At 34.1% G+C, this 25,337-nt stretch overlaps 1 protein-coding gene across 13 annotated transcripts in view; it reads right to left on the bottom strand.

The window, feature by feature from the left end:
• The window catches only part of LOC145267087 (dynactin subunit 1-like), a 234,592-nt gene that overhangs the window by 125,420 nt on the left and 83,835 nt on the right, over positions 1-25,337 (bottom strand). For 7 of the 13 annotated variants that reach the window (XM_080123079.1, XM_080123076.1, XM_080123072.1 and 4 more), the window contains 3 exons: positions 23,250-23,328; positions 18,950-19,109; positions 8,282-8,302 (listed from right to left, as the gene is read on the bottom strand). In XM_080123079.1, coding sequence (XP_079979205.1) covers positions 8,282-8,302; positions 18,950-19,109; positions 23,250-23,328 — 260 coding nt within the window. The remainder of the gene's footprint in view (positions 1-8,281; positions 8,303-18,949; positions 19,110-23,249; positions 23,329-25,337) is intronic. The other 6 variants (XM_080123080.1, XM_080123078.1, XM_080123077.1 and 3 more) reach the window with 1 other exon arrangement.

The raw sequence follows: 25,337 nt of genomic DNA, 5'->3' as shown, positions 1-25,337 counted from the left end.
TATTACCAGAATCAAGATGAAAATAAAATACAAATCGAAATAAAATGAAATGGGGGAAAAAAAAAAAAAAAAAAAAAAAAAAAATGCAGAAGCAGGTCATTACTGACTGATCCTCTCCATGTTTTAAGCAACCTACTGCATGACCTTGGGCTGTTAATATTGATGAAGATACACTTTGGAGCATTTCAGACGATTGATGATGGGTGATGTGGCTGAACCAGTCGAAACAGTGCAATGCGATTTTTCATGGAAGCCTTCACCATGACATCAGCAATTTTCTCCATACTTTGTGCTGAAGTTTCGTCATCGGCCACATCTATCAACCACATCTCAGAGCCATAGAAGCATGCATGTTTTATTAATTTATATTTAAAGCAAGCCTTGATTAACTTGATGGGGGTATTTTTTTTTGGTTAGTGTTACATATCGAAAGCCACAATTGGAAGAATAATTGATGGACTAGGGGTTAACCGATTGGTCTTGGCAAATAAAGGAAAGTTGACAAAATCATGCAACTTTCTGAGAAGGGGAATTCTGTTTTCTTTCCGGCGGACATAAAAGAAACTTGCTGTTTTCCAAAATCCAACTGAGGGAGTGCGTACGATACGAATTAGTGTGCAACCAAAAGGCAGCTATCTATATCTTTCTCCCCCTGATGTATGTACGCAGGCAGCATTCACCCAAGGCAGGTTGAACCAGCTTCCTCCAAAATAGGAATTGTCAAGAAAATATTAAATTCACAAATGGTTTCCAGCCGCATGTATATTCCAGCCAGGGTTGGTTGGTTGGTTGTTTATATCAACCCTTTCCGGGTTATTTAATGCCGAATCCGGTGATTTCGAAGAAAATTTTTTTAATAGGATATATTTGTTTTTCGTAAGTCGGTTTCTATTTAACCCATAGTTGGGACCCTAACAGGTACTACCACTCCAGGTCAGAGTGGACCTGGGAGCAATGGCAATTAAAGGGTGGCTCCACACTCCCTAAAGCCCGCAAGCTGGGGCCTCACCATCGGATATAGTTTAAGGTCATATCCAGGACCTCCAGCCAGGGAAGATGACATTAGGTTTTTGTAGGTCTTACAAGAAGGTAATAATGTCCTACATACAGCGCCTGGTATTCCAAAATGGTTACCCATCTAGTACTGACCAGACTCAATGTTGCTTAACTTTGGTGATCTAACAAGAACCAGTGTGTCCATGTCATAGAAGCCCATATTTTAAATATAAATATATATAATTTAAATGTATTCTTCTTGTTCCATTTATTGTCCACTCTTAAACAAATAAATAAATCTAGCATTTGTGTGTTCAAGTGAAAGTGTTGAGATGATGAAGATGACCGGAGTTATCGATAGGTGCACATAATGATTTGCACACATTGCAGTTGATTGATGCGCAATATTAGTTATTTAAAAAGTTTTTTAAAAATATGGAAGAAACAATTTTTTCTTAAATATAGAAACTAGAATTTATCATTTAATTAAAAAAAAAAAAAAAAAAGTGTTTAAAAACCCTCTTTAAAGTAAAAATAAAAAATAAAAGAAAAGAGACAAAAAGATAAAACAAAAGAAAAAAAAACAGATTACCATCTGCTGTTCTCTGATCTACGAAGCAAAATTTTGAAAAAAATAAAGAAAGAAAGCTTAAATTTCTTTTTTGGCTCAAACAAATAAAACTTTTCATTGAAAAGAAATGAAAAAAAAGCAAAATATTTAACGTGCAATTTAAAAAAAAAAAAAAATTTTAATTAAAAAATGTTTTTCCTTCATTTTTAGATGCTTCCACGTGTCAATAAACTAGGCACCCGCTGATGGGTCAATACACCTTTCTATAAAAATTGAATTTGCAGCAAATTGGGAGACAAAAAGAAATTTTTAAAAATGAGATTAAATATCTTTTGCAGTTCAAAGAAATATTTTTTTTACATTTTATTTTAAAGCAAAATTTTTGAGATGAGGACTGATTATTCATATTTGAATTCTTCAGACTACTGTTCTCATCTTTTGTGTTATTTTCACATTTTGGTCAATGTAACCTTCGATTTTCTTTAAGTGTATCATGTTGAACTTAGGAATCTTTCTGTCAAACTCATGAAACTGCACAAAATTTCGAATGGAGCCCTTTATTTAATCCACAAAGGGCCACGCGCTCTCATTTCATCAGCCATGATCAGGTAGATGTCATAAATGTATTTTTGAGCGTCACCTGCACTTAGAAACCACTATGCCATGCAGAGATTAAAGGTTCAATCCTCAGTGCGGGTGACACTAAAAAATACAATTGTGATCACTTAAGACTCCTACCCAGTCATGGCTGATGGAACAAGAACAGACTACCCCGTGAATTAAATAAAAGGTTCCATTCGAAATTGTGTAGATTCCCAAGTCCTTTCTCTTTTACATCCTAAGTTTCTGAATTTTTGAGATGAGGATTGATTATTCGTATTATTTGGATTCTTCAGACTACTGTTCTCATCTTGAGTGCTGTTTATGCAACGTTTCAGTCAATGTAACCTCCGGCCATTCTTCAGATTTCTTTTGTAAAAATACACCTGACCTTGTGCCTTACTTCTTGACAAGGAGTAAATAAGTAAAGATTCCACCTCATAAGTCCCACATGGTACCAAAGCAAATGCACATGGAGGGACATGTGTTGCGTCTTTGAATGTATATATAATTTTTTAGCTGCACTTCAAATGCTTGCTAAAATCATATATGCACCCGACAATTCTTTTGTCGTTATTCTCAAAATCAACAGAGACGAATTTATCAACATATAAAGTTTTATTTACAATTAAACTTACTTCTTGCCTATCGACGAAGAGCGAGAGAGAGACAGACAGGAGTTGTGTGGGATTAGTTAGTGTGTGACTTGACGACAGACGTGTCAAGATGTCAATCATGCTTGCCACTGTGTCTGCTCTCTTCTGATTTGTTTATTTTTCTCTTATATAGTCATAAATCAACATTAATGGAATTGTAAACATCAAGATACCACATCCTTCTTTTCTATTTTGCATTGCGCAATTCATAACTTTTGACCTTAGAATGAAAACACTTCTTTATTTTCATGATAATTACAATTCTGATCATTTTTATGGGGCACAAGGATGTAGATCAAATCCGTCTGGAATGTGCGTGTGTGCACACCTCTGCTTTCAAATGTGCATCGCCACGTCTCCATATTCAACACTTGGATGCAAACATAAATACTCTAATTGTTTCTTTTCTCAAACTGCTAGACTTTGGAATTCCTTTCTGGTTTCCTGCTTCCCTGACTGTACTGACATGAAGTTTAAATGTAATGTGAATAGAAATCTCGCTGCTCAACTCCCTACATAATGTCCCTGTAGATATGATCCTAAATAGTAGTTCCTTATGTCCAAGTGGAACAGTGTCTTGTTTGGGGTGAATCAGAGTTTTAAAAAAAAAAAAAAAAAAAAAAAAAAAAAAAAAAAATTATACTAGCAATGTAAGTGTTGAAACTAAAAACCAAAATTGTTCGAGTAATCACATTTCTTCAAACAACTAACCAACAGTAACTCGGAAGTGAATTGAAGTTGCTTATATAAGCACCCCCACGGTTGAGTCTATTTAAATGCATAGGTGTAACAAGCCTGTCTATTGAACTGGGTTTAGTGAGGGGTACAATTGATCATAACATGTCACGTTGAAATTTAAAATGCTCTCGGCTTTTGTGGGCTGCAACGTTGTTTGGCTGTGAAAATTATATAATCTCTCACATTTTGAAATATATATATATATATAGTGAGAGAAAGAAATACTCTCGCTTTTTCGTTTTAAGTCATAGACTGTTTGTTAAATTGATAACCAAATTATGTTTTCTGAATCATTCTTTTGCACAGCATTTCCTGCATACTTGACATAAGTACATGAAGTATATATCATTAAAGAAAAAGTAACTTGATCCTAAAGTGATGGTGGTTACCAGCATGAATTGCTGACTCGGCGCATTGTGTTTATGTTTTTTCGGAGCTGTAGAAGAATTAATGAGATCGGGAGGAGTGATGCCCTATTGAGTCAAGGGGGATAAGAAGAATAAGGATAATCTCTCTTGCAAAGAACTTTGAAGATGAACGTGAACCTTTTTCATAGTGTAGCATCTCACACTGCAGTTGCATTGATTAAGTGTTGATAAATAGTCTGCATCAATGATTAGGAGGTGAGAAGAATATTGTAGTTTGCTTGAAGCATTGTGCGTAGTGTGAAAGGAATTGTATTTGAAGGCTATATCAATGCGGTTCGAAGGAAACAACATGGACATGAGTTAGTATATAAAAGAAGAATGACAATATTAGAAGGAATTTTCAATAATTTTCAATTCTATTACGTTTATTTACCAACATGATGTGTCATACAAGATGGTAGGTGTTGATGTCCTTAATTTTCGAGAATAATATCTCTTCTTCAGGGTAGAAAATAAAAGTGTGTACAGTCGTTCAGCAAGGCTCTCCTTTGCTTTATTTATTAATTTTTTTAAATTTATTTCCGGAAGTCAGTGATACTTTTGTTGAGACATATACAGCATGAAATATTTGTTAAATACATCCAAGTGTCACCAAAAGAGACATTACTATTGGAGACAATTATGTTTGAAATAGCATTTTCAAAATTGCTCCGTTACCCTACAGTGAAGAATGACAGCTTCTTTGCTCCATCACGCTACAATATGAAATGACATTTTCCCCTCTTGTCATGCTAAAGTGGAGAATACTTTTTTTCTGTCAATCGGTCACACTTAAAATTTAAATCGATTTGTCACACTTGGAGCATCTTCATCGCTAACGATGCAAATTGAATGGAAGCATCTTAAAATAACCATGGCGGATGTTTTTTATTCTACTATCTATAAGATAACAAATTCAAACATCTGTAAGAAAAGAAAAGCATGGGGAAGTGGTCAGTTAACAATTCATTAGGAAAGCTCAAAACTGGAAACAATGGTCAAGTGATGGCTAACTTTGTCGGACATTTTGAGAGGACACCATGCAAAGAAATGGGTTGGTTTAGGTCAAAATGGGAAAATATTCTCAAGTTTTTATTTTCTCCAAAAAAAAGTTGTTTTTTTTTGTTTTTTTACATCATTGACACTATGTCTCTGTTCAGTCTCAAGAGACAATGGGCACCTCTGTAAGGGTAGGTGTGCATGTAATTGTGAGGCAAGGGTTGACTTTACCTGGCCAACCAATCCTGCTATCTCAACTGTTCTACATTTTCTCATTCATTCTTTCAATGTGGCCAAACCAACAAAGTCTCCTGTTCTGCACATATTTCCCTCTAGTAAAAATTTAATCTGATTATTGCCTTATTTTTTGTACTAAGCGGACATAATTTTTGATTCTGTTGGATTGGAAAAAAAAAAATAAAAAATGGGTGCTTCTTCGTTATAATAGCAAAGTTTGAAAATAAAAGTATTGAATTTCAAGTAAAACCAATGGTATCTACTAAATTGTCAAGTTTTCAGAAAATAATTACCTCCCTTGTTAAGAGTCGAACTCTCCAGTTTATTTTTTTCAGCAAAACTCAATTTTCGCTATTTATCTTCGAATACAATCTATGGTCCCCCCCCTTCGCCAAACTTTCACGAGAAACACTCATTTACCTCGAAACAATATCAATAATTTCCCCCACTCTTTATCTGTGCCTAAACCTTAATGTAGATTCCATGAACAAAACTTCTTTCTTAGAACTGCACGCCTGTGGAACTCTCTTCCGATTGCCTGCTTTCCAGCTGACTACAATCTGATTGTCTTCAAGTCCAACATAAACAAGTTCTTGATGAACCGTCCCCCTAAGTAATCCAATTTACGAAATTCCCACTACTTACATTTATGACGCTATAATCACATTGACTAATGTATACCCATCAACTCTTATCCTCGAGTGGCCTCTAGGCCTTGATAAGTGGTGATTCCTGTATGAAAAAAAAATATTATTTTTCTATCTTATCACTTTTCATAACTTTTGGATATGTTTATTACTGCGACATGACAATCAAGTCGATACCACTGGTTTTACTTGAAATTCAATATTTCGATTTTCACAATTATAACGAAGAAGCACCAAAAAAAATCCAACAGAGTGTTTGACTATTTAATATTTCATTAGCTATAATTTTAAAGTTAAGCTGAATATAGTACGTGGGGGAGAAGTTAACCGAAGCAAAAAAAAGTTTTGTTTTTTTTTAAATCACAGGGTAGAATGATAAAATTGTCGCCCCAAAGAAAATAACACTATTTTAAAACTTTTATTGAAAAAAAAAAAAAAAAATCAATTCAGGTAACTTCAGTATGTAGTAGAGGTGACATCTATTCAATGTAGCCGCCTTCAGCCTCAATCACCACCTCAATAGAGGTCTGGAACTAGGAGCATTCCTTTTTCACAAGCGCCAGCAAGAGCCTGGCGAATAATCAGTGATCAGGCTGGCTTTGGTGTTGTGGGAGGTCATGTTGGTGATTTTATCAACGTATGACAAAATGAAGTATTTCAGTGGGTTCGGGTTGGAGGAGGAGAGGGGGAGCCAGTGAGAGAAGGGTACAGAGTTGTAGCACTCTTCCTAAAACCAAGCCTGAGTCTCTTTGTACTTGTGGGTCAGTGCAGAGTCCTGCTGCCACACCCAGTGTCTGCTAGCGACCACCTGATTGTACCAGGGGATCACCACACTGTTCGGACATCCAGATACACTTTGGTGTTGACTTTTAAGCTGACTTCGAAGATGTGAGATGGCATGATGTGGTACTCACTTGAAACTACACAAAAGACCATAACCATGGCCGGAAACTTAATTGAGCTGTGCTCTCAGGCGTTAAATGATCTGGATGTGCATTTTGAGGGTGCTGGCAATGGTCCTGTTGTCATAACTTGGATCGGTGAGAGCATGAGTTGTACAGCGGTGCATCTCCAATCTCGCTCGTTGAACATTGTGTCACTTTTAGACATGATAGAAGGTTTCTATCGTTCTTAGGATTTGTACACAACTGGCCAACTAGTAGATGGTCTGCAACAAAGAAAACCGGCTTTCATCAAATGGAAATGGAATCATATTGTCTTTTCTAGGGTGATAATTTTATCATTCCACCTGGTACAAACTGCCCTAAAGTTGTTAAACCATGGCCAACGACAGCAGTAGGGCTGTTTATAATTAAAACTTAAGCAAACCGAGTAAATTTCTGACTGGATGCACCCTCCTCAAGTTACCCTTTTGATCTGAACTTCTGTAATATAAATATTTAATGAAATTCTACAAGAGCTGTTTTCTTTTTTTTTTTTTTTAACTAGTTGATACCAACATCGATTCGCATTGGAGGATGAAAAAAAAAGATCAATATGGGATAGTATAATCATGATCCCGACTCGAAGGGCACTCCTGAGGAAGTTTATCACTAAAATTCTAAAAGAAAATTATCAAGAGCTTGACAAAAAATAAAATAATTAAATAAAATATAATTAATAATTACAGGTATAAGTTAATGAATTAAAAATGATTCAGTCGATTTTTTAATAAAAAAAAATTGACTAAATTTAAAAAAATTGAATAAATTTTTTAAAATTGAATAAATTTTTTAAAATTGAATAAATTTTTTAAAATTGAATAAATTTAAAAAAATTAATTAAAAAAATAATTGAATGCATTAAAAAATAATTGAATGAATTAAAAATAGTCAAATAAATTAAAAATAATTGAAAATAAATAAAATTGAAAATAAATTAAATATCTCAACCAAAGTAAGCATATTTTATCTTGAACAAGGAAATTGCAGCAGGTTATTTAATCATGTAAGGATTACTGAATCTTTAATAAAGACTGGACTAAATATTATGATGAAGTTTATTAGCACTCAAATTCTAGATAAAGATCATCAGCTATTATTAATGACAACAATCGTTAACAGCTGTTGCGAGACCAACACAATCGTGATCAAAAGAAAGCAGGAGACTGGTTATCATCCAGATTCCAGGGAATACCACCTGATAATGATCTGCATAACTCCTAGTGGTGACTAAAAACAAATGGTAGCCACGCTCATCGCTGTTGATTTGTCAACTAAAAGAAATAGCGAAAGCAGCAGCAGCAATAAACAGTGGGATTATTTAAGATCCCGGAAGAAAAGAAAAGTGGGCGCAGCATAAGTAGGCCTTAGACCAGAAAACAAAATATAGGAAGAGAGAAAATTTGCCCATTGATAACCGAGTTGGGGGGGGGAAGAGGGGGGGGAAGAGGGGAGGAGGGCACAAAGTGGCCATCACTTTGTCCGTTACCTTGGCTAGAAGCTCCGATAACTGAAAAAAAATAAAAGCATGGCCTTTTTAACATAGGATATTTTAATAGAAAAACGGGGAGGGGGATAGAAAACAAAAGAAAACATGTAAAAAATTAAATAAATAAATAAATAAAACAAAAAAAAAATGCTAAAAGATACAAAATGCAACTCCAGGATGTGATTCAATTACTATTGCCTTTAAAAACGGAAGTTTATTTATTCAAGCTGTAAGAGTTATTTCCCTCTAATTTTCATGGATGAAAATTGATGCATTTTCTGCTTCCATAAATACAACATGTGATCTACTTTCAGGAAAAATATAATATGATAGGATATTTGGAGTATCTTAAATAGTATGTGACTAAACCCTCCGCCCACCATATGTTTCAACCTGGCAACACTGGGTATGTACAGCTAATCTATATATATAAAGGGCAAAATGTGTGTGATCATTTCGTGTATGTCTTCAAAAGGCTTCTTTCGCACGCGCTCCCGGGGTCGTTACTATCGCTTAAAACTCTGTGTATAGGTCCTATATCATAATATCTAGGAATTAGGAAAGCGCGTAGCGTATAGATTTATTTACGTCGATTTTTACAAAATTATTGTTATTTGGGCTTCTCGCGTGTTGATTGGGCTTTTTAGTATAAATAAAATGAAACTAAACTCAAACGGACGTGTTCGCGGCAATGCACCGGGAACAGACGCTTATGCTGCGTGACTTGTATTTGACCTTCTTAATTAGGTCAAATGGTACGCACGCCTGTTTTTATAGTTATAGTTAGATAAATAAATTCAAACACATCTACACTGTATGTTGCGGTGGCCCAATGGTAACATCGCACGTTTTTTTTTTTTCACACATTAATTTCCAACTCAAGGGTACGGGTTCGATTCTCATACTCACCTACCAAAACATTTTTTTATTATTATTTTATTATTATTTTTGATTAACCTCAAGACACCAGGGCATCGCCGGGTACCCCCCCCCCCCCGCTAGTCTATAATATAAATCTCACCTGTCTGTTTAAATGTATGTATGTATGTCTGCCTAAAACTTTTGACAGAAGCAACGGATTATCATGAGATCGGTATCGTTTTGAAGCTCGACCCTTCTGACGACAAATATAAAAAAATTGGATAAAAACATTAATTTCTTCATCCTCAACTGGGTACTTTTCTACAGGGAGGAGTCGCTATACTATTTCGCTGAAATTTTCGAAAGTAATCCCCTCTTTTCGATTGACTAGCCTTAATTTAAATATTCGTCACTTCCGGTTTGGTGATGGATGCAACAGCAAACACGCCACGTTTTTTTTTTTTTCTCACGTTCTTTTCCTCGTTCACGGTACGGGTTCGAGCCTGTCTGTCTACTACCATATTTTTTTGTTCTCAACAGATACCTCCAAACACCCGGGCAATGCCGAGCACCCAGGTCAATAAAAAATAAAACGAGAAAATATTTATGCATCTTGATTTATGTGACTATAGTCGTCAAACAATCCTGAACCTTTTTCGCTGAAAAGGAAATTTCTGAAACATAATTACATAATATTGACTATGATATAATTCTCGTATTCTACTCAGCTATAATATATAACAAGTGAAGCATGCATGGTCCCCTGTGAACACACAGTGAACGAGGCATAAAAAAATGACTAAGTTCAGCATTTGCACACACACCCTTTTTAGCCCCAAAAGTCCCCAGAGGACATCAAATCCTGGTGAAAATGAAGAAATGGTGCAATTTTGGACCTTAACATATGTAAATTTGAGTTCTGCACCATGCAAAAAAAGAAATGACCAAGTCCATCATTTACCCCCCCCCATTTAGCCCCAAAAGTCCCAAAGGCCTTAACATATTTAAATTTGAGTTCAGCACCATGCAAAACTGCTAAATAGACATACACAGAAAATTTGGGACAAATATGATAAAATAGTCCCAAAAATGGAGTGTTTTAATTAGCCCTAAAAGAGCCCCTGGTGCACACCCAAGAATTATCGCAAAGTATAAACAAACAAAATTATATAGAAATCAGTTACAACTTTTCAGAAAGTTTTATAAAAATCTAAGGCATCAATTTTTTTTAATAAGCACAGAAGTGTCAATTTTAGCCATTTTACTGTTTGTCCAAAATTTCAAAAAATTCCAAGGCGTAGTTATTGAGAAAAGTGCGGACAGACAAACAGACGAACGGACAAGGGTGAATTTACAGGTCCACCCTCCTTTTGTCAGAGGATCAACAAATAAATGACGAAAGTCTATATTCCAAATTTCATGAGGTTGATCATCTTATAATTTATTCATTTAATTCTGTTGACAATTCTTGGTAGGAACTGTTCTGTAGAACAAAATCATTTATATATATTATTTAATTTGATTCAGAGTTCCTATCCCGTCGCGGTTACCACCTGACGAAGGCCAGAGGAATAGCTGGCCGAAATGTTGTGAAACAACAACTAAGAAAGATGAGGATAATATTCCGCAATAAATAAATTAATAAAATCATTCAATGAGTCTATTTTTCCCTTAACCCATCAGAAGAAGTAGCAATTATCAATTCACCAAAAGAAAATACGTATTTAAGCATAAATACAAAAACGAAGTTCAAAATGGCGTAATGTAAACTAAAACATCAGGTAATTTCAACTTCTCTTCCAATTTTCAGATTTTGTATACATGCCCAAATGTATTTTATTTTCTTTCAGTGGATTGATAGTTGCTACATTTTCTAATGAGTTAGGGTAAAATAGATTCATTGATTGATATAATTAAATGAATGATTTTGCGCTACTAAACAGTTCCTGTCAGGTGTTAACAGAATTAAAGGAATAAATTGTAAGATAGTCAACATCATGAAATTTGGAATATAGACTTTTGTCATTTATTTGTTATATGCTCTGTAGTCAAATTGAGCTTCTTAAATTAAGGATTTGTACATATAAAAAGTGAAATATCATTGAAAAAAAAAAAATCATATTTCCACATAACTATACAAGTCTACTCCAGGTTCTAAGTCTTGTTACCTTTGCATATCTGAAGCTATAAGTATAATTACTTCCCCTGCAAAGTATGAACATAATCAATTCCAAAAACGAACTTATTTCCCTAATGTAAACATAAGAAAAAATTTAAATAACTAATTTGATATTACTTAGCTTTCTTATTAAACCTTAAATTTAATATAAGAGATTCTTTTATTCTTCCTTATTAATTTTTTTTGTTCGTTTAGACTAAAGGAGCTGTTATATACTGGCTCTGGCAGTATATCTGCATATATGCATGTTTCTGTTTGTATACGTACATGTGGTAGTATATATATGTGTGTGCATGTATGTCGGTGTATAATTACATGTGTGTGTGAGCTCTTTGGGTGCGAGTTGGCTCCTTGAGTCTCACCTCTTATCCTACATTATTTTGTATATGTGGGTATATGCATTTATACATTTGTGCATGGATATATGTGTTAAATTATTAAACTATAATTTATGATCAATGACCATCCCTCTTGAAAAAGCCCACATAAATCGGGCGAAAAGTTGAGCCTTCAGGTCCTTCCACCTCCAATCTATTTTTCAATTTATGATCTGTAAACGTTTCTACTCAATTAAACTTCCCTCCGAATTTTAAATAAATTTGAATTATTTCCACATAATTATCTTTCTGTCTGGGTTAGAATGACCTCACCTGACCTATATTTATCAGTTCTAAAAATAGATTGAGAGTGTTGATTTTCCATCTGCCAAATTTTTTTCTCTCCTATTCTCTCCACTATGTCTATTTTTCTTTCTCTCCTCTTTTCAGCTTATTATTCTTTCTTCCTCTTCTCTTCCATTTTTCCTTTCTTTTCCTTACTCCCCCTTTCTCAATTTCAATTTTTATTGCTATTCTTTGAGAGTCTTCATTTCACCTTTTCCATTTACTAAAATGGCTTTGCTATTTCCTATTTCCATATTGCTTTCTCTATCATATTTTTAAAAAAAACTTGTTCTTTTTTTAAACTTGAATTTTACTTCTCCATGATCTGATGGATTTTCTGCAAGCATTAATTTACCCTGGACATCTGTAATTTTGTCTCCCGTTCTTATGGATTATCAATGGACTTATTTGGATTTATCCTGTTCTTCTTGGATTTTACATTTTTTTCACTGAATTTTTACCATATCCTTTAATACTTCTTTTTTCCTTTTTCCTGCTTTTATAATCATTATGAATCTTTATAAACTTTCACAAACTGTTAAAAACTTTTTTATGCAAATATGATTCAATTCATATTCGTAGTTTCTTTTAATGCATTAATCTGCAAAATTTATTGTATATATTGCAAACCTCTTTCCTCTGATGAGAAGAATGGCATTTCTCAAAACTCTGTGGAATATGGTCTTTCAAGTTTATTGTTACTCCTTGTAGGATAATTAAAAATTCTGTATACTTTCTTTACAGGGTTTTAATGTTTTTTTGAGAATTTGAATTAATTTTCAATAATAATATTTTCTTATATAAGCACTGTTATAATTTCAGATACCGCTCCTAAAATATACAGACATAGCATAACCCCCTTATTTCAAGTAAACTCCTATAGCTATAACCCATTCATATGATTAAATAAATATCTTCTTTCAATTAACTTATCCTATATCCCCCACCCCCGAAAGTAATTAAACATTGTCCACAGATGCTATACCCTTACCTGCATTATATAAGCTATACTCCTCCTACAGTCTTAATATTTTATTTTGCTTTAGAATAAGGTCTTTTGAGTTTATTTGTACTCCTTGTTGGATAATTATAAATTTTGTATACCTTCTTTACAGTTTTTACATGTTTTTTGAAAATTTGAATTAATTTTAATAAGATTTTTTTTATCATATATGATATATAATATTAAGTAATATATTATATATAGTTATATAATTAATATAATTATTTAATAAACATTTTTTTTAATTAGCATCCACATACATTTCATCTTTGCGGAGTCATTAGGGTGGAGATAAGTGTTCAGCTGGTCACAAGTAACGTTTTAACTCAAATTCAATATCCTAAGCAATGCAGTCAACTTTAACAGCTATGCAATGAGAAGTAAAATAAAAAATCCAACATATTTTTTTCTTTTCGACTTATCACTCCATTCCCAACTCCTAGTCATCCTTTGTTCTTTCAGGTCTTGGTACTAAAAGTCTAACATCTGCATGAGAAAATGGTAGTACAAATAGCTCTTATATACTGAGGCAAAATTATCTGTCATCCAGCATTAATTTGAAATGGTCTCAGCTGGAATAGGAGTTAACCCTCTAGTATCATATATATTAAATATTTTTTTATAAATAATATTTTTTCTTATGTATGGTATATATATATGGTATATTAACAAGACCACAAAGTAGAACTTGTCAGAATGCTCAGATGTCCGGGAGCCGGAGCCCCCTAAGAATGCTCGGGTGCCCGGGAGTTGGAGCCCCCTAAGAATGCTCAGGTGCCCGGGAGCCGGAGCCCCCTAAGAATGCTCGGGTGCCCAAGAGTCGGAGCCCCCTAAGAATGCTCGGGTGCCCAAGAGTCGGATGGCCCAAGAATGCTCGGGTGCCCAAGAGTCGGACGGCCCAAGAATGCTCGGGTGCCCGGGAGTCGGACGGCCCAAGAATGCTCGGGTGCCCGGGAGTCGGACGGCCCAAGAATGCTCGGGTGCCCGGGAGTCGGACGGCCCAAGAATGCTCGGGCGCCCAGGAGTCGGACGGCCCAAGAATGCTCGGGTGCCCAGGAGTCGGACGGCACAAGAATGCTTGGGTGCCCGGGAGTCGGACAGCCCAAGAATGCTCGGGCGCCCGGGAGTCGGACACCCCAAGCATGCTCGGGCGCCCGGAAGTCGGACACCCCAAGAATGCTCGGGCGCCCGGGAGTCGGACACCCCAAGAACGCTCGAGCGCCTGGGAGTCGGACACTAAGAATGCTTTTAAGACCACAATCTATATAAGCATTCTGGTTAAAATTATAGATTATACAAATTAACTTCACAAATGAATTTAATCCACAGTATTTTGCGATCCCAATGGGTTTCATGCAATTAAACACTGCATTGACAAAGTTAACAGTCACTATAAATATGACAAAACATGTACTTACCCCTTTTAAAAAATTATTCTTCATCAGATTGAAAATTCCATATCAAATGAAGAAAACTTACCGTGGACAGAATTTTATCCTTTGAGCACCACATTTAATCTTTTTCATATTCATTCAGCCCACTACATGACGTCTTGCATGCATCCATCCTTTTACCATAACTCAATTCTCACTCCCCTACCTTCGTAGCGTCAAGGTAAGTCATCACACTTTTTTGTTCGCTTTCATCTCAAGGATTTGGGTTCGAGCCTACCTCCTTCCCCCAAACTTATTTTTTTCAAACACCCGATCAACTCCGTTTTAACATTGTTCATTTTGCATCACATTCGTTTTTTTTGTTTTGTTTTTTTTCCATCATGTTCGATGTTTTTTTGTTTTGTTTTTTCTGATTTTTTAAAAAAGTTTTAACATTGTCTTGTTTTGATTAATATTTTATTTCTTTGTTCATCGAACTTAATTCTGTTTAGGCTTTTTGCCTCATTTAATATCTTTCTCCAGAAGGAAAATATTCGTGCTTGTTTTTTTTTTTCACTTTCATGGGTCTGAGTTTTCTCTGGCTGTCCAAGGCAAAAGGTTAATTGGCATTTGTCAAGGGCAGTACACTGGTGTCAATGGATTGTGATAAAATTAGAATTAACCACATTCAACAACAAGTAACATTTAGAAACATGCCTTTCACAATCAAATGCAAGCTAAAATTAACAAATTATAATCGTCACAAATTGCTTCGAATGTCTATTTAACATTCTCGCAAGTGTTGGATAACTTTTAGAAATTGATTTCCAAACTAACCTATCTCTGGCTAGGTCTTCATTCTCATCATTTCCTCCCATGTTTTCCTTCACCTTCTTCTGCTATCTCAATTGTTCTACATCAACCAGCCCAACCACTTTCATTTATTCTTTTAAATGTGACCATACCAACAAAATCTCCTGCTCTGCACACATCTCCTTATACTGTCCAGATTTTATTTTAACCTAAGGTCATCAGAACTAAGCCTATCTAAGACTTAGATTACACTTCCATATCATTCTCAGGACATTTCTATCCATGCAACGCATGTCTTCAACTTTCATTAGTCACTTCCATCCATCATTAAACGGACTAGACATGGCTGATAGAATCTTCTCTTTGCTGACAGTGGTGATTCTCGGATGGCATAAGTTCTGTGAACTTACTCAATCTACCCCTAACTCTTGCAGTCCAATTATCACCTGTTCCTCCCTGTGCTCCAACAGTATCACCAAGATAACAGTACTTGAAATGCAAATAATACAACCTCACTAGTTTCACCATCATTCTTCATATTCGAGTTTTGATCCATCTTGTCTTACGTTTCTGAATTTTTTAGATGAAGATTGGTTATTGGTATTATCTGGCTTCTTCAGACTACTGTTCTCATCTTAAGTGTCATTTTCACAACGTTTCGATCAATGTAACCTTTGACCTTCTTCAAGTGTATCTTGTCGAATTCTAATCTTTCTGTTCTGTCCGCAACGATCTATAGTGCAGTGGCTAGAGTATGTGGAAAAATTCAGTTGTAAGGTGATATTTTCTTGAAGGTTGAAGGTTCAATTCTTAGTGTGGGTGACTAAAAATACAATTGCAAATTATTTAGGTTCTCTATCCAGTCATGGCTGACAGAACAAGAGCATGCTACTCTTGTGAACTAATTAAAAGGTTCTGTTCGAAATTCTGTACAGATTCAGAGTTTGACAGAAAGATTCCCAGCGATACACCTGAAGAAGATTGGAGGTTACATCGATCAAAACGTTATGAAAATGACAATCAAAAATTTCAGACAAATATGGTAAAATAGTCCAGAAAAATGGAGTGTTTTTATTAGCCCTAAAACAGCCCCTGGGGCACATCCAAGAGTTATCGCGAAGTATAGACAAACAAAATTATATTGAAATCAGTTAGTTACAACATTTCAAAAAGTTTTATAAAAATCCAAGGCATCAATTTTTTTTTAATAAGCACAAAAAAGTGTCAATTTTAGCCATTTTAACCCGAAAGGCACCCCTAGGGGTAAAACCAGAGTTTTCCCGGAAAATCCGTTCTGTTACTTTTTTACTCATATCATGTTTAATGTTTGTGCAAAATTTCAAAAAAAATTCCAAGGCTTAGTGCGGACAGGCACTGGACGAGGGTGAATTTACAGGTCCACCCTCCTTTTGTCGGAGGACCAAAAGAGATGAGAGAATAGGTAGAGCGGTTATAGTCAGCTACCATACTTTTTAACTTCTGGTATGGCTGCTACCAGAAGTAGTGATAAGGCAAATCAGTGCCTTCATTTTTTTTTTTCTCTCACGCCTATATCTCCCCTGTGCATGTACTTTTTTTTTTTTTTTTATTACGTTTTTCCAATCTTTCTTTTTTTTATTTAATAATCATTGAAAAGTTTTTTAGTCGTTAAGAATTATTGAAAACAGTTTTTTTTAATATTTTAAAACTATTTGGGGAATCTCATGTATTGGATACGTTTTTTCTTTATGTTTTAATTTTAATAATTTTAATTTTAATAAATTAAATTTTAATAAATTAAATTTTAATAAATTAAATTTTAATAAATTAAATTTTAATAAATTAAATTTTAATAAATTAAATTTTAATAAATTAAATTTTAATACTTTTAATTTTAATACTTTTAATTTTAATACTTTTAATTTTAATACTTTTAATTTTAATACTTTTAATTTTAATACTTTTAATTTTAATACTTTTAATTTTATATTTTCATAAACATATATTTATTATATAAATTCAAATAAAAAAACTTATTTTTAAAATTAAAAAAAAAAAAATTTTTATAATTTCATAAACATTTCTTACAAAATTTCAAATAGAATAATTTTGTTAATATTTTATTTATTTTTTTTTTTTTACAAGGTGGTCACCACTTATCAAGGCCCAGAAGCCACTCAGGGATAAGGGTTATTGTAAGTACAGTACGTTAGTGTGGATATTTAAAGTGTCTACTTAAGGGGGCAGTTCATCAGGAATTTGTTCACGTTGGACTTGAAGACATCGAAGTTGTAGTCAGGAGGGAAGCAGGCAGACGGAACAGAGTTCCATAGGCGTGCAGTTCTAAGAAAGAAGCTTTGTTCATGGAATTACTATATATTTCTCAATAATGTCCTTTTCTTCTGGGGTGCAAGTTCCGTTATAGGAGCATGGATTTAATTTGAATAAAATGATGCATATTTTATTTTATTCAAATTAAATCAACGCTTCTATAATGGAACTCACACTCGACGTTAATCTTGCATAGCCCACGCTCTGTTCCCAGCATTTCAAAATAAACCACTGAGAGACAACGCGGATTTTTACTAACTGATTTTTCTTTCTCCAACCTTACAACATGGCAAGGAAGAAGAAAAACAAAGAAAAAGAAAGAAAACAAAATACTGAGGATGGAGTTTGATTCCGAAATATATTTAAATTATAAATTTTAAACAAATAAAATATTTGTTTATTTTCACAATATTGTGTTGTAATTTGGCTTTCAAGCGCACCTGATGCATATTTTATTTTGTCCTTTTCTTTTCTTTCCATAAATCGTTTCACAATAGAAATACTGAAGAACAATAAAAGTGAAGGAACTGATTTGCCTAGTCACGCTTTGAATAGCATTAAACTGGAACTTAGGAAATATGTTAGCTGACTATAACCGCATTGGTTATTTGGATTAATTAGTCTACTGTTCTCACCTCAGATGTTATTCTCACGTTTTAATCGATGTAAGCTCCGACCGTCAGGTGCATCTTGTTGAACTCAAGAATCTGTATGGAATTTTGAACAGAACCAGTCATGACCAGGTAGAAGTGTAAGGTAATTTGTAATTGCATTCTTAGTATGGCCCACAGTAAGGATTGAACCTTAAACCTCTTGTAGACTGTCACTTTGAATTGATTACTACTTAACACTTATATCTATTACTCCAGATCCTTAAAGAAAGTCTGTAAACAAAATTTTACGAAAAAAAAAAAAAAAAAAAAAGAAATGGGTCGAGCAGAATGATTGCGAATAACCTTTTCACTCAATGTTCATAAACGATTATAGAATATTCCTGAAAATACACATGAATAAAAAGAAACACAGATCAGTGATGAGACAGTATACTTGCGTCTGACAAGGTAAAAGTGAGTAAAAGTCTTAACTTTGCCATATTTTAAGAAATATTCAAAGTTATATGATAGAAATGTTGATAACTGAAGTCATTAAATAGCATCAGTTCCAGACCAAAGCAAAAAAAAAATGTGAGACTTCATTAGCTACAATATGGATCAAGTTGTGAGTCTCAATGATGAACAGAATCAAAGTTATCACCAAAAGTGTTACTTGTCTTGTCCATGACTGACCACAGCTTTTGAAATTAGATAGATTCAAAATTCAACTATGGCCACTATTTTGACCAATTTTGCTGACAATTGGTCAAGCGATGTGGATGCTAGGCTATACACAAACAAACAAACAAATACAGAGTGACAAACTGAAAACATAACCTCCTTGACGAAGGTAAGAAAAATGAAGTTTACTTACCTGTTCTTTTAGTTCAATCGTTTGGTTTTGTAACTCAGAAATTTCGTTTTGTAGCTTTTCTTTGTCTTTCTTCAACCCGACTAGTTCACTCTGCTGCTTCTCCATCTGCTTCGTCACTTTTTGGTTATCGTGTTTTTCTTGATTAGAAAGATCTCTCATTCTAAAAGAAAATAGTTTTACTTACTTACACATGGTAATTTTTTTTTATAGAAATCATTATAATTAAGGAATGCACTTAGAACATAATTAACTCTCTCAAAGTAAACACGGACGCAAGGACATTGTCGGTTACAAATTCTAGTAGTTATAACACATAATTAGTCATAAAATCGCGGGGGAAAAAAACTGTTTCCAAAGTTTGAACAATAATGGTACACACATTTTTATCGGAAAGAACGGAAAAGGAAGAAAAAGTCATTGAAGTTTGTACAACAATAATTATTCTTATTACTATCATTTGGATTGTACATGCACTGTTAGCATTGTTTTCTCATTCTAAAAGAAAGGAAACATCATATTTACACAATTTCATTTTTAATGAAAATTGCTATAATTAAGAGATGCTCTTAAAATGTAATTAACTCTCTCAAAGTAACTATAACCAGAACGCAAGAAAGTTCTAGTGGTTATAATATGTAATTGGTTGTACGATTATGGGGAAAAATTGTTCCTGAAGTCATTGAAGTTTGTACACACATTTTTTTTCTCTCACATTTTTTCCTCTACTATCACCGACCTGCATTGTTGACATTGTTTTCAAAATATATTTGTTTGAAGTGCAAACCTCTGCTCATGTTTTGTTTTCCATCGTTGCTATTAGCCGACACATTTCAGCGAACGGTGCTACCATGGGATTGTGCTTTTTTTCCTATTTGGCTTTTCGCCAGGATTGACAATATAGCCTGTTGAGTGAACCTGTTGCATTTTCAAATTGTGGAAGTTCGGGAACCCCCTTTTTTTCTCACTTGTAATGAGGTGAGGCTGACGATACATTTGAGATCACCGCCTCTTAGAGTGGCAAAGCAGGACTTTTCATACCCAGCACAGCATTATATAACTGATGTGGATAGATATGTTGTTTGTACATATTGGTGATTAATGGATGCACTTAGAACATAATTAACTCAAAGTAATTATAACCTGGACATAAGGACATTGCCGGTTATGAGTTCTAATGGTTATTACATGCAATTGATCGTACGATTATGGGGAGGAAAAAAATGAACGATAATGATACATACATTTTACAGGGAAAGAAAGGAAAAAGTCATTGAAGTTTGTGGATCAATTATACATTTTTTTTTTCCTCTGCCATCGTTTGGATTTTACACCAACCTACAAATCTCAGCAAATGGTGCTATTGCGGAGTTGTGCTTTTTTTCTATTTTGCCTCTCGCCAGGATTGAAAACATATCGGCCCGTTGAGCGAACCTGCTGAAATTTCAAATCATGCAGGTTCATGAGACCTGGAATTTTTCTTCCTTTTATTTTTTTCTTAACTTGTAATGAGGCGCAGTTGGCTGTTCATTTCAGATCACAGCCCTGTCACTCGGAGTGATAAACCGGGACTTGTCATGCCCAGTGCTGCGTTATATAACCAGGAAAGTAAAAAATACTGATGGGAGTAGATTTGCTAGTAGATATGTTGCTTGTACATATTATTGATCAGATGGAAAGAACAGTTCCAAAGAGGGATCCTACCTGTATAGGCTAAAAATCATGAGAAAAGGAAATCAATGATACTTAAATGGAAATGAAATCACATATCATTTGTGTTCTAATGAAATAATATAATTAAGCAATGCACTTATATCATAATTAACTCTCTCAAACAATGCAATTGACATTTTGATGTGTATAGGTTTGCTATTTGTTGGCTCATACATATTAGTTAGATGAAATGGCAAACAATATTCAACAGAAGTGAACTTTGTGAAGCCATCTTCAGAAGCTGGAGCAACATCCCCGCACCTTAATGGAAATGCTTATTTCTAGCATGCCCCAAAGAATTTTTCATCAAAACCAGTGGAGGTAGAACTCATTAAATTTGATTGTTGAATGTTTTCATACACTTTTCGTACAATTTCGTAAGAATTTATACTCCTGGTCTTATAATTTTTATCAAGTGTAAAATCCCTCATTTTATAAAAATGTAAATTTATGAATTAAATGTTTGGAATGCAGCTTTTTTTTTTTTCTTTTCATCTTTTAAGTTGTAGTATTGGTAACCTTAAGTGGGAGGAGTTTAAAATTTATCTTTTTTTTCAGTTTTTTTTTTTTTTTTTTTTTTTTTTAAAGATTTTCAAGTGGTCTTAAATTAAATTTTTGATCAGGAGTGTGTGCATGTATATTGTTAAGGGCTGGAAGAAGCTAAGTCGGGGTGATCACCCCTGATAAGAATCTTCGACCTCTAGAGTAGCACTCCACCCTATGCTGCTTGTAACACAAAAATTTCTTAAGTGAAATGTGTCGAAGATTCATGAATGGTTATCATTTAACCTTGAACAATTCGAACACAAAGCGAGAAGGACATAATGCATGGGTAAGGTATAACGGGGGTCTTTATTGAATATGTATCTCGAAATTTAATATAACACCTCAATGGACAGGGATGAGGTAGAACCAACAATGAGAAAATAAACCAAAAAAAAAAAAAAAAAACAATTAAAAAAGATAACGTGAAAGAAAAAAAATTACATGAGTGCCGTCATGCCATGACAGTTCAAAAAGGCATGGCTGTAGGGGGGTGGGGGGATATGGGTTATTATAATGATGTACTTATCTGTCGATAAAATACAATCATATGGCCAGCGTTGCTTTTTTTTTTTCTTGAAAGTCTGTGAATTCAAACATATCTTCTGTAATCTTTTCCAAATTCGTCAACATTGTCTCGTCGACCCGAAAATTGCATGCGTCATTTTACATTGTTCCATGTGGACATCATTTTCTACGATTTCTCCTGGCTTTTAGGCGATTGAATATTTAAGTCTCATTTAATTCAAAGTATATGGTATTTGTCTGGTTTCTTTTTAATCACCTCTACGTGGATGGCTGAGCTATTTGTCTCCTAGTTGAACGGCAAAAAAAAAAAAAAAAAAAAAAAGCCTCCATTTTATCATCGGAATAATGCGGAGATAATTCATCCATATCTGATGACTGGTTCTCTCCATCATTGCTTTATGGTACGACAAAGCGATGAATTTCCCATCTCGTCCACTCACGATTTCAATCCAGGAAAAGACTTTGTTTTTCCCACTTGGAGATTTTCCCCTCGCCTTAGCCTTTTTATTATCGCTGCTGCTGCTCACTTGTGCATCAGTTTTTACAGAGTGAGAGAGGGGTGAGCGAAGAGAAAAAAAAGACAAGGTGTTAAATATGGTGGTGGAGCTCTCACTACTAGTGCTGTTCTGTGAGAGAGGGAGGAGTTGAATCTGGCTTTACTTTTGATTTGGAGGAGGAGGAGGGGGTTCACTATTTGCACCAATATTTATTCATTATTATTTTCTTTAATTTCTTCCCCCCTCCCTAACCGAAATCATTACAATATATATATATATATATATATATATATATATATATATATATATATATATATATTTGTTTTTTTTTTAAAGCCAAAAACAATGGGGAGGAAGACCGGAAAAGAAAAAACAGATATAGACGAGTATGGCTGAATAGAGGAGTGTCTAACCTTTATTTGACTATAGGTTAATCATTTATTTGAAACATACTGTTTGTTTATACCAATTGTAATGGATTAAAAAATCTCATAAATCAAGTTTTTTATAATGAAAATAAAAAAAATTTTTTGTATATATAAATTTCGAAAAAAGGTCCAAGCTCAATGAATGCCTTTTTATTGGGTTCCAGAGCATTTATAATATAATATAGTAATTTTCCAAGTTCCAAATATCAAATTTTCTCAGTTGGTCAGTTATTACTTTTCAAAAGGTATCCACTACAATATTGTTTCGTATTGCAACTAACAAGTCTGCAAAATTATGTTACTGCTGCATATTTAGTCACGTACTCATCAGATGTTTATCTTAAAAAACTTAGAAAAAATACTATTTTGGACAACTTACACGGTTCATGTAACCAATAAACTCTGCTGTTCTTTCTTGTATCAATGTATATATTAAAATTAGAATAAATGAACTAAAATTTCAAATGCAGAGGCGTGTGCAAAAAAAAAAATAAATAAAAAAAGCATGTGCACAAATCAACAATCATGTTAGAAACGTGGATGACATTAGAGAAGATGAGCATGTTTGGAACCGTGTTTTATTCATATACTTACTTGACAAGGGCTTCCTTGAGTCTTTCATTCTGAAGTTCCAATTGTCTGACTTCGTAATCTGTAGCAACTCCTTCAGTACCTGGAATATAAAAAAAAAAAAATTTCCTTAATTTTTTTTTTTTATTCTTAAAAAAAATATAAAATCTTAGCTTTAAATATTTAGATACATTTTTAACATTTTCCATAAGGTGAAAAAAAAAATTTCCTTAATTTTCTTTTTTTATTCTTAAAAAAAATATAAAATCTTAGCTTTAAATATTTAGATACATTTTTAAAATTTTCCATAAGGTGAAAAAACAAATTTCCTTAATTTTTTTTTTTTTTATTCTTAAAAAAAAATATAAAATCTCAGCTTTAAATATTTAGATACATTTTTAAAATTTTCCATAAGGTGAAAAAACAAATTTCCTTAATCTTTTTTTTTTTATTCTTAAAAAAAAAAAATAAAATCTTAGCTTTAAATATTTAGATACATTTTTTAAATTTTCCGTAAGGTGTAGAACATATTCGCAATTTGATTGACCCCCTCCTCTATCATGTCTTCTCCTCTACATCCTTTCCCACAAATATGATGTTGCTAGTCAGTCTTTTATACCAATATCATAGCATTTGTTCTTATTTTATTTTTTTTTAATCCTTTAAAACGAGGCTTCATAATTTGTATTTATTTATTTTTTTTTTCTGCAGACTGTTATCCTCATCTTTATAGTTGTTATTTCACCACGTTTCGGCAAACCCACTCCCTGGCCTTCTTCAACTGCGATGGGATAGGAATGCTGAGTCTTGTACCTGTATCTCCAGTAATTACTGCCTTCTGTAGTTGTTCTCTCACCACGTTTTGGCCAATTAATCCTCTGACCTGCTGGGTAGGATTGAAACCACTATTTTCAGACAACGCTTACATGAAACTGTAGAAACTCAATGCCTCTATCCACTGCGCCATGGGCCCCAAAGGGTGATCAAAGTTGGATTTTATGATCTTATAAATCTAATTTTTGTCTGGTCTTCCAGTGTCGGGTCTGTACCAAACTGTACTGTTTTTATTTTTATATTCATGAAAGTCATCCACGTCTCTAATGTGATCATCGGTCTGTGCACATATTTTTCTTTGCATTTGAATATGTTCACCCATGCTCTGTTACACTGTCTGGAGCGATTTCAAAAAATTCTATTGTTGGCATTAGTTTCAATATTTTTTTAGCCAGAATTCTTTCTAGAAGGATATCGAGTACTTATGAAGTGAACCACAAGAGGGTTGTCAACATCCTAAATGAAAGTGATTTTTTTGGAACGAAGTGGATTTAAATTTTGAACACCCAGGTCGTCAGTCCATATTGTTACCCACTAGACCACCATAATCTCTCCCCCTTTGATATAAATACATATAACAAACCACAACAATCAGCAAAATCCCACCCCTTCATTGTTGAAAGCTTTCTACTCTTAATAGTTTCTTCCCTTGAACTACCCTCCCTGCTTCCCTCACATACAAAAATTTAAATGACGTTTCTGAATTTTTGAGACGAGGATATGTTATTCGTATTATTTGGATTAATCAAACTACTTGATTGTCATTTTCACAACGCTTCGGTCAATGTAACCTCCAACCTTCTTCAGGTGTATCTTGTCGAACTTGTGACTGTTTCTGTTGAGCTCTGGAATTTGGACGGAATTTCAAACGGAACCTTTTATTTACTTCACGGGGGTAGCATGCCCTTGTTCTCTCAGCCATGACGAAATTCCGTCCAAATTCCGGAGTTCAACAGAAGCATTCCCAAGTTCGACAAGATACACCTGAAGAAAGTTGGAGGTTACATCGACCGAAATGTTGTGAAAATCACACTCCAGATGAGAACAGTTGTGTCTTCGGACCGGGCTCTTTTTAACAAAGGGATACATACTTTAACGGCACCGGTTCCCTGAGCCACTTTTTTATTCATCTCTGTGCAAGTTTTTTTTTTTTATAAGTTTTCCTTTTTTATTTTTCTTCCCTTCCTGCTCTTTCTTTCGGGTTCTCAGGCGATTTCGTCTTAGTCTTGTTTTCGATTCTGTCTTTCCTCCTTTTTCTACCGCGGAATTTGAAACGAT

The sequence above is a fragment of the Euprymna scolopes genome, chromosome 42 (assembly GCF_053919585.1).
Source record: "Euprymna scolopes isolate OS-2025 chromosome 42, ASM5391958v1, whole genome shotgun sequence".
In the NCBI taxonomy this organism is placed as follows: domain Eukaryota; kingdom Metazoa; phylum Mollusca; class Cephalopoda; order Sepiida; family Sepiolidae; genus Euprymna; species Euprymna scolopes.
This window is presented reverse-complemented; position numbering and strand designations above follow the sequence as displayed.